The sequence below is a fragment of the Hylobates moloch genome, unplaced genomic scaffold (genome assembly GCF_009828535.3).
Source record: "Hylobates moloch isolate HMO894 unplaced genomic scaffold, HMol_V3 SCAFFOLD_18, whole genome shotgun sequence".
NCBI lineage: Eukaryota > Metazoa > Chordata > Mammalia > Primates > Hylobatidae > Hylobates > Hylobates moloch.
The window spans coordinates 46679172-46694573 of record NW_026652293.1 but is presented as its reverse complement, the minus strand read 5'-3'; the positions used below and the strand labels follow the sequence as shown (position 1 = coordinate 46694573).

The 15402-nt window shown below is 38.2% G+C and overlaps 1 protein-coding gene across 11 annotated transcripts in view; it reads left to right on the top strand.

Moving 5' to 3' along the window:
• ANGEL2 (angel homolog 2) overlaps positions 1 to 15402 on the top strand; it is a 38608-nt gene that overhangs the window by 10186 nt on the left and 13020 nt on the right. For 7 of the 11 annotated variants that reach the window (XM_032136594.2, XM_032136599.2, XM_032136597.2 and 4 more), the window contains 5 exons: positions 255 to 676; positions 5104 to 5230; positions 5629 to 5686; positions 8971 to 9134; positions 11038 to 14026. In XM_032136594.2, the coding sequence (XP_031992485.1) occupies positions 255 to 676; positions 5104 to 5230; positions 5629 to 5686; positions 8971 to 9134; positions 11038 to 11189 (923 nt within the window). In that variant the 3' untranslated portion in view covers positions 11190 to 14026. Of the gene's footprint in view, positions 1 to 254; positions 677 to 5103; positions 5231 to 5628; positions 5687 to 8970; positions 9135 to 9462; positions 9616 to 11037; positions 14027 to 14324; positions 14779 to 15402 lie in introns of those variants that run through there. The other 4 variants (XR_004245025.2, XM_058430866.1, XM_058430865.1 and 1 more) reach the window with 4 other exon arrangements.

The following is a 15402-nucleotide window of genomic DNA, read 5'->3' as shown; positions in this document are numbered from 1 at the left end:
GACTGAGTTTTACTAGGATGGCAATGGGAGACTGATAATAACACATTAGCATATCAAGGGCTGAAGTCTGTGCATAAAGAGGCCTGTTAGACCCAGTGTCAAACGTTTTTTATTCCAATGTTTATTGACATCCTACGTTACTAATGTTTTGCAGAATACAGTTTGGTAAACATTGTTCAGAAGTATCAGGTGAGCTGTCTTTTGACAAATATATAAAAGCAGTCATTTGTTTTAAATTCATTTGTTTCTTGTAGGTTATCACTGTGAATATAAGATGCGGACAGGAAGGAAACCTGATGGCTGTGCTATTTGCTTCAAACATTCCAAATTTTCACTCTTGTCAGTGAACCCAGTGGAATTCTTCCGCCCTGATATTTCTCTGTTGGACAGAGACAATGTTGGATTAGTTTTACTCTTGCAGCCCAAAATTCCATATGCTGCCTCTCCTGCGATCTGCGTAGCAAATACGCATCTATTGTATAATCCAAGGCGAGGTGATATTAAGCTGACACAATTGGCAATGCTACTGGCAGAGATTTCCAGTGTTGCCCACCAGAAAGATGGCAGCTTCTGCCCTATTGTTATGTGTGGTGACTTTAATTCTGTTCCTGGTTCTCCACTATATAGTTTCATAAAGGAAGGAAAATTGAATTATGAAGGACTTCCCATAGGAAAGGTAAGTGCTTTCTTCATTGTTATTAGGAAGTGAACATAGTTGCTCTGCTCATGATAATGTGAAGATAGTCAGTACATGACTGTTTGAAAACCTTGGATGATCCAGTACCCTCACTTTATCAAACTATGATTTTCCATGACTTCTTTTTTTTTTTTTTTGAGACAGAGTCTCTGTTGCCCAGGCTGGAGTGCAGTGTCATGATCTCAGCTCACTGCAAGCTCCACCTCCCGGGTTCAAGTGATTCTCCTGCCTCAGCCTCCCGAGTAGCTGGGGTTACAGGTGTGCGCCACCACACCTGGCTAATTTTTGTATTTTTAGTAGAGACGGGGGTTTCAGCTTGTTGACCAGGCTGGTCTCGAACTCCTTACCTCGTGATCCACCCGCTTCAGCCTCCCAAAGTGCTGGGAGTACAGGTGTGAGCCACTGTGCCCAGCTTCTTCTAGTAAGTAATTATTTTCACTTGGTTGATTTTCATCTATCTGTGGCAACATACTGCTTGGAGGAATTAACAGGCAGCAAAAAAAAAAAAAAAAAAAGTATTGACAGACATGGATACTTCACAAATAAGTAACACAAGGTGGCAGGATAGAATTTTGAAAGCTGGTTGTGGGCAAAACAGTAATTTAACATTTATTATGTAAGTTTCCCTTGTATAATAATAAATATTTTCTTTAGCTTAGCACAATTTATCTCATGTAATTATTTTTATTGTGCTTTCCTCTCCTTACTTTAGATCATTTGATCTTCAGTATATTTACCAAAATAAGCTCTCCAACACTGGAGTTTTGAGTAATAGTTTAAAATTATTTATTTATTTATTTTTTTGAGATGGACGGAGTCTCACTCTTTCGCCAGGCTGGAGTGCAATGGTGCGATCTCGGCTCACTGTAACCTCCGTCTCCCAGGTTCAAGCAATTCTCCTGCCTCAGCCTCCCGAGTAGCTGGGACTACAGGCATGCACCACCACGCCCGGCTAATTTTTTGTATTTTTATTAGAGACGGGGTTTCACAGTGTTAGCCAGGATGGTCTCTAACTCCCAACCTCAGGTGATCTGGAGGTTCACCTTGGCCTCCCAAAGTGCTGAGACTACAGGAGTGAGCCACCGTGCCCAGCCAATAGTTTAAAATTTTAGATGAGTTAATCTCTCTTAGTACAGGTATACCTCATTTTATTGTGCTTTGCTTTATCGAGCTTCAAACATACTGCATTTTACAAAGTTGAAGTTTTGTAGCAACTCTACCTTAAGCAGCTCTATCAGTGCCATTTTTCCAACAGTATCGTGCTCAATTCCTGTATCTGTCACGTTTTGGTAACTCTTGCATTACTCAAACATTTTCATTATTATTACATCTGTTATGTTGATCCAAGATTAGTGATCTTCGATATTACTATTGTAATGGTTTTGGGGTGTTATGAACTATACCCATATAAAACGATGAACTTAATTGATAAATGTGTTCTGACTGCTCCACTAATCACCTCTCTCCCCTTACTCGGGCCTCTATATTCCCTGAAGCACAACCATATTGAAACTAGGCCAAGTAATAGCCCTGCAGCGCTCTCTAAGTGTTCAAGTAAAAGGAAGACTCACATGTCTCACTTTGAATCAAAAGCTAGAAATGACTAAGCTTAGCAAGGAAGGCATTTTGAAAGCTGAGAGAGGCCAAAAGCTAGGCCTCTTGCACCAAACAGCTAAGTTGTGAATGCAAAGTAAAAGTTCTTGAAGGAAGTTAGAAGTGCTACTCCAGTGTATGAAGGCATAATAAGAAAGCAAAACAGCCTTATTGCTGATGTGGAGAAAGTTTGAGTGGTCTGGATAGAAGATCAAACCAGCCACAGGATTCCCTTGAGTCAAAGCCTAATCCAGAGCAAGGCATTAAGTCTCTTCAATTTTATGAAGGCTGAGAGAGATGAGGAAGCTGCAGAAGAGAAGTTGGAAGTTAACAGAGGTTAATTTGTGAGGTTTAAGGAATGAAGCCATCTCCATAACGTAAAAGTGCAGGTAAAGCAACAAGTGCTGCTGATGTAGAAGCTGCAGTAGGTTATCCAGAAGATCTAGCTAAGATCATTGATGAAGGTGGCTACACTAAATAATAGATTTTTTTTTTTTTTTTTTTGTGACAGGGTCTCTCACTGTTGCCCAGGCTGGAGTGCAGTGACACGATCTCGGTTCACTGCAACCTCCTCCTGGGTTCAAGCGATTCTGCTTCAACCTCCCAAGTAGCTGGGATTACAGGTGCATGACTCCATGCTGGGCTAATTTTCAAATATTTTTTGGTAGAGATGGGGTTTCACCATGTTGCCCAGGCTGGTCTCGAACTCCTGGGCTCAAGCAATCCTCCTGCCTCAGCCCCTCAAAGTGTTGGGATTACAGGTGTGAGCCACTGCACCTGGCCAACAATAGATTTTTAATGTGGATGAAACCACTTTATATTGCAAGAAGATGCCATCTAGGACTTCATAGCTAGAAAGAAGAAGTCAGTGCCTGGTTTCAAAGGACAGGCTGACTATTTTGTTAGGAGCTAATATAGCTTGTTAATTTAAGTTAAAGTCAGCATTCGTTGACCATTCTGAAAATCCTAGGGCACTTAAAAATTATGCTAAATCCACTCTGCCTGTGCTCTTATCAGTGGAAAAACAAAGCTTGGGGATGACAGTGCATCTGTTTATGGCATAGAATATTTTAAGCACACTGCTGAGACCACTACTCAGAAAAACAGATTCCTTTACAAAGATTACTGTTCGTTCACAAGGCACCTGGTCACCCAAGAATTCTGATGAAGATGTACAAGGAAATGAATGTTGTTTCATGCCTGCTAACACGGCATCCATTCTGCAGCCTATGGAATCAAGGAGTAATTTTGTACCTACAGGTCTCCTTATTTAAGAAATACATTTCATAGGCTATAGCTGCCATAGAAGTGATTTCTCTGATGGATCTGGGGAAAGTAAATTGAAAACCTGGAAAGGATTCAGCATCCTAAATGCTATTCAGAACATTCGTGATTCATGGGAGGAGGTCAAAATATCACCATTAAAAAGAGTTTAGTAGAAGTTGATTCCAGCCCTCATGGATGACTTTGAGGGGTTCAAGACTTCAGTGGAAGAAGTTACTGTACATGTGGTGGAAATAGCAAGAGAACTAGAATTAGAAGTAGAGCCTGAAGAATTAACTGAATTATTTCAATCTCATGATAAAACTTAAATAGATGAGGAGTTGCTTCTTATAGATGAGCAGAGTATTTTCTTGAGATGCAGTCTATTCCTGGTGAAGATGCTGTGAACATTGCTGAAATGACAACAAAGGATTTTAAATGTTACATAAATTTAGTTGATAAAACATTGGCAAGGTTTCCAATTTTGAAAAAAATGTTCTGGGGATAAAGTGCTGTCATACAGCATCACATACTACAGAAAAATCTTTTATGAAAGGAAGCATCAATGGCTGCAGCAAATTTCATTGTTGTCTTATTTTAAGAAATTGCCATAGCCAACCCCAACCTTAAGCAACCATCACGCTGATCAGCCAGCAGCCATTAATATCTAGGCAAGACCCTCCATCCGTAAAAAGATGATGACTCACTGAAGGCTCAGATGATTGTTAGGATATTTTAACAATAAAGTATTTTTAAATTAAGGTGTGTATTTTCTTTTTTTTTTTGAGACGGAGTCTTGCTCTGTCTCCCGGACTGGAGTGCAGTGGCGCGATCTCGGCTCACTGCAAGCTCCGCCTCCCGGGTTCACGCCATTCTCCTGCCTCAGCCTCTCCGAGTAGCTGGGACTACAGGCGCCCGCCACCACGCCCGGCTAATTTTTTTGTATTTTTAGTAGAGACGGGGTTTCACCGTGGTCTCGATCTCCTGACCTCGTGATCCGCCCGCCTCGGCCTCCCAAAGTGCTGGGATTACAAGCGTGAGCCACCGCGCCCGGCCAAGGTGTGTATTTTCTTAGGCATAATGTTATTGCACACTTAGTAAACTACAGTATAGTATAAACACAACTTATGTGCACTGGGAAACTGAAAAAATTATGTGACTTGCTTTATTGAGATACTCACTTTATTGTGGCGGCCTGGAACCAAACCCGCAGTATCTCTGAGCATGCCTGTATTTGATACAATAGGAACTATATTGCAGGTGGTAAAAAGATGAGCAGTGTTAGTCCAAAGCGATAAATCATTTGTATGTCCAAATTAAAGAAAAACATGTATGGGAAAAAGATTGTCATTTTTATGTAAATGATAAGTGCTTTCTGAATTGTATTTGAAGAACAGAAGATTTTGTAAGTCCAAAGAATCACTTAATATAATGAATAAAGGGTAATAATTTACCACTTTTGGATTACCTTTTATTTAAGACATAAACTTTTCAATTCATAAACTATTTAAAATCTTTTCACTTAAGATACCTGTTGAAATTTTGTTTAGGTATCTGGCCAGGAACAGTCTTCACGGGGACAAAGAATTTTATCTATTCCAATTTGGCCCCCAAACCTAGGTATCTCACAGAACTGTGTGTATGAGGTACAGCAGGTACCAAAAGTAGAAAAGACGGGTAAGTGTTTGTAATACATTTTGGCAGTCTGCTGGGTAATCATGTTCCCTTTGAAGACAAAAAACTAAGTTTTTAAAAAGAAAAAATCTCAGGGATGAATATTCATATATAAAAATAGTTATTCATTCTTTTTCTTAAGACCTCTAAATTTACCTTTTTAAAGTTGAACTTCTAGAATTATCTGTGCATGATTTACTTGCATGTTGCTTTGGAATTGTTTGCATTTTTTTATTTTTCCTAATTCTAGAGGCCATCGAAATATATAGATTCCAGAATGAAACATGTAACTAGGCATCTTTCTAACCTGGATAAGTCTTAAATATTGTTTCTAGAGTAAGATGACGGTACTAAGGCAAACTAGAACAATAACATTAATATATTTTCCTCTATTTTTACAGACAGTGATCTGACACAAACACAGCTGAAGCAAACAGAGGTCCTAGTGACAGCTGAAAAGTGAGTTCTGGAAAGCAAAAGGAGACATTTGCTAACTTTAGTTGAATAAAAAACTCATTTCTCAAAAATCACTTGGATAAAAAAATGAAGGTGATAATATTCCGTGCTGGTGAAGAGTGCTGGCCCTTAAGTCAGATAGGCCTGAGTTCCAGTCCTGACTCTGCTGTGTTTTAGCAGAATGATTTTGAGCAAGAAACTTAACATCTCTGAGGTTCAGTTTCTTTGTCTATAGTTTGGGTTGTTGTGAGGATTAGATGAGACAAAGCATATAAAGCACAATGTTTGAAACATAGTTAAGTGCCTAGGTAGTGTTAGGAAGGGAAACAGCTTGTCTGTGGACCTGGACCAGCTCAAATACTCTTTGAAACTCACATAAACAAAGGTCAAGATCACAGAAAAATATCTTTCAGATCTCAAGAGGATCTTTAGTTGTCTTTGATTTACTAAATCTCAAAACCGTCTATAAAAAAATTGATCCAAAAATGAATATGCCAGTTGAAAAGATGATCATTTTAATTTATCTCTTGAACTGTAGGAGAAGATTGTCAGAGGGGTGAAGATGCTTGGATTCTTCATTAAAGAAATAGGAATATTTGGGGCTATGGTTGAGAAATTGATACATGTTTATAAAACAGGACAGAGACTTAAATCTTGTCTCGGGGAGATTCTTGAAATATCTTGATTGTTTTATATTGTGGCTGTTTTATAGTTTTTTGTTTTAACATTTAAATTTAGGAACCAATTCTCATTTATCTGCTTCTCAATCTTTATTTTGTATACCTTGTTTTGAGAAAATATTACTACATAAATAAGAACTAATAAGAATGGAAGCAATTTTTTTTTTTTTTGGTGGGGACGGAGTCTCCCTCTTTGGCCCAGGCCAGAGTGCAGTGGCACGATCTCGGCTCACTGCAAGCTCCGCCTCCTGGGTTCACGCCATTCTCCTGCCTCAGCCTCCCAAGTAGCTGGGACTACAGGCACCCGCCATCGCACCCAGCTAATTTTTTGTATTTTTAGTAGAGACGGGGTTTCACCGTGTTAGCCAGGATGGTCTCGATCTCCTGACCTCGTGATCTGCCCGCCTCGGCCTCCCAAAGTGCTGGCATTACAGGCGTGAGCCACCGTGCCCGGCAAGAATGGAAGAAGCAATTTAAAAAAAATTTTTTTAAATGAATATTTAAAAATTCACAATTAAACCTTTCAATATAGTAAAAACTTCTTTGAATAAGATTAATAAGGAGGCTAATCTAATAAGTACTTCGTTTTGAGTAATTCTTAAATCTTTTTATAACAATATAGGATATAAAAAAAGATATTGGCTGGGCATGTTGGTTCACGCCTGTAATCTCATCACTTTGGGAGGCCAGGGCGGGAGGATTGCTTGAGGACAGGAGTTTGAGACCAGCCCGAGCAACACAGTGAGACCCTGCCTCTATTAAAAAAAAAAAATTAAAACATTCTGGCCAGGCGTGGTGGCTCATGCCTGTAACCTCAGCACTTTGGGAGGCTGAGGTGTGTGGATCACGAGGTCAGGAGTTCAAGAGCAGTCTGGCCAAGATGGTGAAACCCCATCTCTACTAAAAATACAAAAAAATTAGCCAGGCATGGTGGCAGGCACCTGTAATCCCAGGGAGGCTGAGGCAGAGTATTGCTTGAACCCGGGGAGGCGGAGGTTGCAGTGAGCCGAGATTGCGCCACTGCATTCCAGCCTGGGCGACAAAGCAAGACTCCGTCTCAAAATAATAATAATAATAATAATATTAAAAAATAAAACAGATACCTTACTTGCCCTTGGTGTCTAAAAATTAAAAGAAAAAAAGAGGCCAGGCGTGGTGGCTCACACCTGTAATCCCAGCACTTTGGGAGGCCGAGGTGGGCAGATCATCAAAAAAAATTAGGTAGGTGTGGTGGTGGGTGCCTGTAGTCCCAGCTACTTGGGAGGCTGAGGCAGGAAAATGGTGTGAACCCAGGAGGCAGAGGTTGCAGTGAGCCGAGATCGTGCCACTGCACTCCAGCCTGGGCGACAGAGCAACACTCTGTCTCAAAAAAAAAAAAAAGAAAGAAAAAAAGATACTTTTTAGTATCTTTATGTAAATACAGGGTGTTTATATGCATAGCTTATATCTGTAAACTGAAAAATTGATAGTAAGATAACAGTTTGCAGAAGACCTATTTTTATTTATTTATTTTTATTTGAGAGTTGATCTCACTGTCATCCAGGCTAGAGTGCAATGGCATGATCTTGGCTCATTGCAGCCTCCACCTGCCAGGCTCAAGCAATTCTCCTACCTTAGGCTCCCAAGTAGCTGAGACCACAGGCATGTGCCACCATGCACAGCTAATTTTCTTGATTTTTTTGTAGAGATGAGGTCTCACTCTGTTGCCCAGGCTGGTCTTGAGCTCCTGAGCTCAAGCAATCTTCCTGCCTTGGCTTCCCAAAGTGCTGGGATTACAGGTGTGAGCTACCGCGTCCGGCCCTATTTATGTTTAATATTATAAATCCTTAGACATAAAAAGTTGCTAAAACTTAAGAGGGCATTTTTAACGATTTACCTTTGTTCCTGACATATGAACACTTTAAAAGCAAGGGAAACATCTTCATCTACGTATTCTCAGCACCTGACATATTGCCTAGAACTTAGAAGATGTTTGGTAAATGTTTGTTGGATAAGTTTTTTAAAATTTTATTTTCCTTCAAGGCATAAAAGATCCCTAAGATTCATAAAGTATCACTAGAAAGTGATCTTTAAACCTTTTACTCATAACATCACATGTATTATATTTGTGCATGGGGCAAATATAATAAACTATTAGAGAAGCTGTTTTAAGATGCAGTACAAAATTGTCTCATATGTCATAGCAAGAAAAATTAGAGAAGAATATGGCCTCTCTGTCATCAAAAGTCTAGGGATTTCCAAATAGTGTTCCTGAAGACCCCCTTGATTCTCTTTCTTAAAAACACAATAAAACTTGTAAGTTGTTTTAGAATACATGTTCTTTAGTAAGTGGAGGCATTCATACATGTTATAAATAATGAAAAAACACATTAGTATGTTAATTATTGAGCTTTTTTTTAAACCACATTTATGATGGCTTTATTGATGGGTTTTAGATATCACTGCATAAGTAAATTAATACTAAATTATGATATGGTCTATTTAAATAAGGCTTGTCCTAATGTCTGGTCTTAGTCTACAAATTAAATGAAAAAAGAACTTTAGATAGGAGGAATTCTTGAAGTTACAAAAAACTTGGATTCTAAACACTTCTTCTTTTCTATTTAGATTATCTTCAAATTTACAACACCATTTCAGCTTGTCATCTGTTTATTCACATTACTTTCCTGACACTGGAATTCCAGAAGTGACCACCTGTCATTCCCGAAGTGCCATAACTGTGGATTATATTTTCTACTCTGCAGAAAAGGAAGATGTTGCTGAGCACCCAGGTAAGGAATGCATGTAATGTTAAATTCTGCTAGAGAGCACAGTAGCTAAAACCTCAAGGTTAAAGTTAAGAAAGCTCTCTAAACATCCAGTTGAAGTTCTAGATCTAGAAGGTAAAAATATTTCGAAATAGACAGATTGGTAATATATTTGAATAAATCAGTTGATTACTTGCATATGAGGGAGGTAATAAAACACATCCAAGCAAATTATTACCCAAGAATTACATTATCAGTCCTACCCTCCAGTTCAGTCAGCCTCTGAGTTATAGGTCTTTCATATTGCCCTTTCTTTTTGCTTGCCATAAATTTACTGTTTTTCCTTTGACAGGAACTGAGTATGTTGTTAATGGTCATCATAGTTTTGTGCATAAATTTTACTGAGGCGTGCTGCCTTCATTGGAGGACCATAGTTACACTGCCAGCAACACAGCTTATGCTGTCATGTTGACTCTGGAATATTGGATTTTTCTGAGGAGGAAAAGTAAATATATATACTTTTATATATATATAAAAGTGGCGTGATTCTCGGCTCACTGCAACCTCTGTCTCCCGGGTTCAAGTGACCTTCCCATCTCAGCTTCCCGAGTAGCCAAGACTACAGGCACGAGCCACCATGCCCACCTAATTTTTGTATTTTTTGTAGAGACAGGGTTTCACCATGTTGCCCAGGCTGGTCTCAAACTCCTGGGCTCAAGCTGCCCACCTCGGCCTCCCAAAGTGGCTTGGATTACAGGCATGAGCCACCACATTCAGTCAGAAAAGACTATATAATTTTTTTTTTTTTTTTTTGAGACGGAGTCTTGCTCATCACCCAGGTTGGAGTGCAATGGCACTATCTCAGCTCACTGCAAGCTCCGCCTCCTGGGTTCACACCATTCTCCTGCCTCAGCCTCCCGAGCAGCTGGGACTACAGGTGCCCACCACCATGCCTGGCTAATTTTTTGTATTTTTAGTGGAGATGGGATTTCACCGTGTTAGCCAGGATGGTCTCGATCTCCTGACCTCATGATCCACCCGCCTCGGCCTCCCAAAGTGCTGGGATTACAGTCATGAGCCACCGCACCCGGTCAAAAATCAGGTTTTAAACATTAGCCAAGGGATTTAAAGTGGAGAAGAAAATGCAGTTTAAGATTACTGGAAGTACAAAAATATCATTAAGAAAACTTTGGAATGTGAGCAGCTGTTTTTTTCTTTTCTGATTTTTTTCATTTTTTTCTCTTCCTTTTTTTTTTGATGCTTCTTTTTCTTTACCCTTTTCCCCTCTGTTTGTTCCCACCTCCTTTCTTCTGGGAATAACCTTATTAGTAACACTCAGGAGATGACTTACTCCTGCCACTAGATCCACTCTACAAAAACTATGCCTGCTGCTTTGAATTTATACTAAGGTTTTTGTAGTTGTCATGCTGACAGAAGTTCACTAGGTGGCGGGAGAGTGTTATGGATCAGCATTTCAAAAAGAGCATGTCATCTTTACTTCTGTGGGTGCTGAGTCTCTGGGACTAAATTATACTAATTTATTCTCCATTCACCTTATAAACTTCTACAGGGCTGTGGCCTGGTGTCTCTGGCTTTATGCAACTACAGAATGGTTGCTGGATGAGTTTCTTATGTAGTTGTCAACCACAAATTACTCTTAACATTCTTAAGTATTACATTTATATTTTCTTCTAAAGATTGTTTACAGAGCTGGAAATAGAAAAAATATCTCAAACTGCTGTGTGTTTGATAATTATAATTAGGTTATAACTCAATAAAGCTTAAATATTCTAAAAACTGTTTCATAGTTTTCAGTCTTCTGGAGAGGCCTCAAGTTCTGTATTTGTTTGGAGAAAAGACTTGTATGATTAATTTACAATAACCTGTTGACAGTTTTACTAAATATGTATGTGCTTCTTTAATGTAGGAGCTGAAATTGCTTTGGTTGGTGGCTTGAAACTTCTAGCTAGACTGTCACTTCTTACAGAACAAGACTTGTGGACTGTTAATGGACTTCCAAACGAAAATAACTCTTCAGATCATCTGCCTTTATTGGCAAAGTTCAGACTTGAGCTCTGACTCTCTTTGATCACATACTAATTTTCTTTCCAATTTGTATTGTTTTTCAAAGAATGTAAAGTTCTTAAGTGTATGCATGTTGTTTATTTTGCACTGTGGAGATTCTGAAGCGGTTATGTTAGATGCTTTGAAACTCCACATCAGAAGAAACAACTTTATAACAATTTTTTTTAATAATGAAAAATATTTTCCTGACAAGTGAGATTCAAATACTCTTTATTGTAAAAGAGATGTAAAGGTTTTATATTCTAAATCCTAGTAAAATTGACAGTGATTTTTAAATATAATGCATCTTCCTTTGTCTGCTTAGTAAAAAATTTCATTTCATAATTTTGGCAAGCTCTGTAGTGGATCCAAAGTTTCTTTGAGTTCTTGCAAACTACAAGTTGTTTCCTTTCCAGAAGGCTTGATTTCATTAGGAGACCCCTCTATTGAGTTCTAAATAGTTTATCTTAGAAATCATTGGGTCTTCCACAGGTATCCAACCAGCCACTGTTTAGTTTGTTTTTGAAGGGGTTTGATAATGCTTTTTAAGTTGTACAGAATGCTTAATCCATCTTATTACTGTCCTGAGCCATGTAATATGCCTGCATCGTGTTGGGGAAATGTTTGGGAAATATAAGTCAGCATAACGTATAAAGCTGACTCTTTTACCCTGGAACAGACAGAGGTGGGCTTAATAGAGGCAGAGACTGGGGATATACCTTTGTTTCCCTAGCATTTTTGTTTATTTATTTTTATTTTATTTTATTTTTTTGAGATGGAGTTTCACTCTTGTTGCCCAGGCTGGAGTGCAATGGCACCATCTTTGCTCACGGCAACCTCTGCCTCCTGGGCTCAAGCGATTCTCCTGCCTCAGCCTCCTGAGTAGCTGGGATTACAGGCATGCGCCACCACTCCCAGCTAATTTTGTATTTTTAGTAGAGACAGGGTTTCTCCATGTTGGTTAGGCTGGTCTCGAACTCCCGACCTCAGGTGATCAGCCCACCTCAGCCTCTCAAAGTGCTGGGATTACAGGCGGAAGCCACTGCTCCTGGCAGCATTTTTTAAAAATTCAGTTTTAAGATCTCTGGTTTAAGAGAGAGATTTTATTTTACTGAACCAGTTCTATAGAAATTTATTTTATTAGGAAATTTGTCTTTGGAACAAAGTGGCAGCTATAAAATTATTTTTGTTATGCCTCAGAAATGTGAGGAAGCCTGTAAAACTCCAGTGGGGAGATATTAACTTGGAGACCTACTACTCTGTAAATAGTCATTTAAACGTTGGTTTTAGTGGTTTTGTTTCTAAAATGTTTTCTTTTACAGTGATGCACCAGTATGAGATGGTGCTGACACTTTCTATGAAGTGGTTATGAGCAGGTTTAATAAATCTTCTATACAAGTGTTTGAATCAATTTTAAAACATAAAAAGTGGAAATTTCCTTTTTTGTAGACAGTAGGAACAAGGAATTATATGCATTTTTACTAAGTAGTAATTTTACACTGAATTATAAATGTTTTCACAGTGAGTTTTATTAATAGAATGCTCCACCTTAAATTGGAAAACAATAATAGTCTTGGACTAAGTCTTTGTACTAAAGCATTTGCTATAATTATTTTTAAAAAAACAGATGAAAACCTCAAAGAAGGTATGTGGATTATAAGATTTGTCTAGTAAAAATTGTAATTGAATATGTTTAAATATTTAATTTCTCACTTTGGGGGGGGGTTTATTTTTTAGATGGCATTTCACGCTATTGCCCAGGCTGGAGTGCAGTGGCGCGAACTCGGCTCACTGCAACCTCCGCCTCCTGGGTTCAAGCAATTCTCCTGCCTCAGCCTCCCAAGTAGCTGGGATTACAGGTGTGCACCACCATTCCCAGCTAATTTTTGTATTTTTAGTAGAGATGGAGTTTCGCCATGTTGGCCAGGCTGGTCTTGAACTCCGGACTTCAGGGGTGATCCACCCGCCTCAGGCTCCCAAAGTGCTGTGATTACAGGCATAAGCCACCATGCTTGGCCTTTGGGGGGATTTTAATTACAGTATTAATTATAGTTCCAGGATTTCCCACATTTTATAGTAGTAGTTTGCAGATGCCCTAATTAGCAGATACAGACATTATCAAATTATAATGATAGTATAATTATCCCTTTTTAATATTGGGGAAAGAAAAATGAAAATTCATTAGTTAATTACTGCTTTGTGTCATGTGAATTTATTAACAAATAGCATTATTACATATAGGTCATTGTTAACAAATGAACATCCCTGAAAACCTCTGTGAAAATTTAATTTTTTATATCCTGATTAATATATTGTGACTTTAGGCCCATTTTTCATGTGCTTCACTTTGATAGAGTTAATCCATAAAATTGCTCCCTACTTTAGCTTATCAAGTGAAGTATTATTTTGTGGACTGGAGGCCAAAAAGTCAATGTGAGCTTCTCACAGGTTTTTAAAGCTCCACTAAAAATAATTATCCACTTGTCTTTACTTTTGTTGACCAGAATAGTTGGTAACTCTGCCAGAGCCTGTACTTACCTGCCAAAAACAATTAAATCTGGTTAATGCCTGAAACCAAATCTCTGTCTCAAGTGTTATACTATCCAAGTTTTAAATGGAAAGGTAAACTGTGGAGTAATGAAATTTTGGTTTTACTGTACCTTTTGCTATCAAGATAATATGCATGTTTGAAATCTTGTCTTTATTTGGAATTTAGTTACTGTCTACTTTTAACCATTTGCTTTCCTAAAGAAAGTTTGAGATCCAGAGAGTTCAAGGGATTGGGGAAAGAGAGGCGTCAAGTCATTTGCACTTTGTACCTGTAAGTTATGTAATAAACTATTATACTCGTACTTCTGTGCCTGCAGGTTTTGTAGTAGGTATACTGAGATGTATAAGCCATCCTGTTGCCTTTACTAAACTATTTCATTGCTCTTTTCAGCCATTTTTACTTAGGGGTGATGCTAAAAGATGAGTGAATTGAGATGTGTCAAAATAAAGTAATAGAGTAGTTTTTAATATAGAGTCTGCAGATTGTGAAAGAAGGGTGAAAGAATGATAAATAGGTTCACTAGAATAAGTATATAATAAAGAGGACCAAAAAAAAAATCACACCATCTGACTTTTTTTTTTTTTTTTTTTTTTTTTGAGACTGAGTCTTGAACTGTCGCCCAGGCTGGAGTACATTGGCGGGATCTCAGCTTACTGCAACCTCCGCCTCCCACGTTCAAGCGATTCTTCTGCATCAGCCTCCCAAATACCTGGGATTACAGGCACCCGCCACCATGCCCAGCTAATTTTTTGTATTATTTTTAGTAGAGATGGGGTTTCACCATGTTGGTCAGGCTGGTCTCGAACTCCTGACCTCAGGTGATCCACCCGCCTTGGCCTCCCATAGTGCTGGGATTACAGGCTTGAGCCACTGAGCCCGGCCACATCTTACATATTTAGAAGAAAAACAATCCTTAAGTTTCCAGGATGGTTTTATTAAAGTCCCATGCTGTGTTAGAAACATACAAGTGATGAGAAAAACATTAACTCGAAACATGCACTTATCTGGCATTCTCTAAAATACCATTATACAAGTTTTCATTTACTTAGAAAAATACCCACTAAAACAATCACAGTTCTTCTTAAAGATTTAAAAAAAAATGTATTGGCCAGAACAAAGTCCAAGAGAATAAACAAAGTTCTGAATTGTATGTCAAAAAAACTGTACAAGGTTGTACATAAAACTATAGCTTACAAAAGCCTCAGGTATAGTAAGAATTCTGAATTAAGATTTCCAAAGTTCTATTTACCAATATCTATTAATAAAATCCTTATGAAATAATTGACTTAGAAAAAGTGAAATGCTCATGATTTCAGAGTGTATAGAAAACACTAAATATCACTTTCCGAAATAAAGTGTACTCAAAACAGCACAACATACAGTCTAAAATCAAGATTTCTGTCATTCATTTAAACTTTGCATATATTGCCATGATGGCTTAAACATAAAATTTCTCTTGCACTAAGAACTTTTTAAAACCGATTTCAAATCACTTCATAGTTTTATTTTTTATATTTTGAATTCTAGCCAGTCTTAAAATCAGCTTTGGGAGGGGGGTGCATATAACATGTTGGTTTTTTTTTTTTTTTTAATTAAATTATTGCACTAGAATTTAGGGGTTTGGTGCCTTTCCCATTTTTTTTTTAGAAATCAGCATATTCCATAGGCAATAAAAGT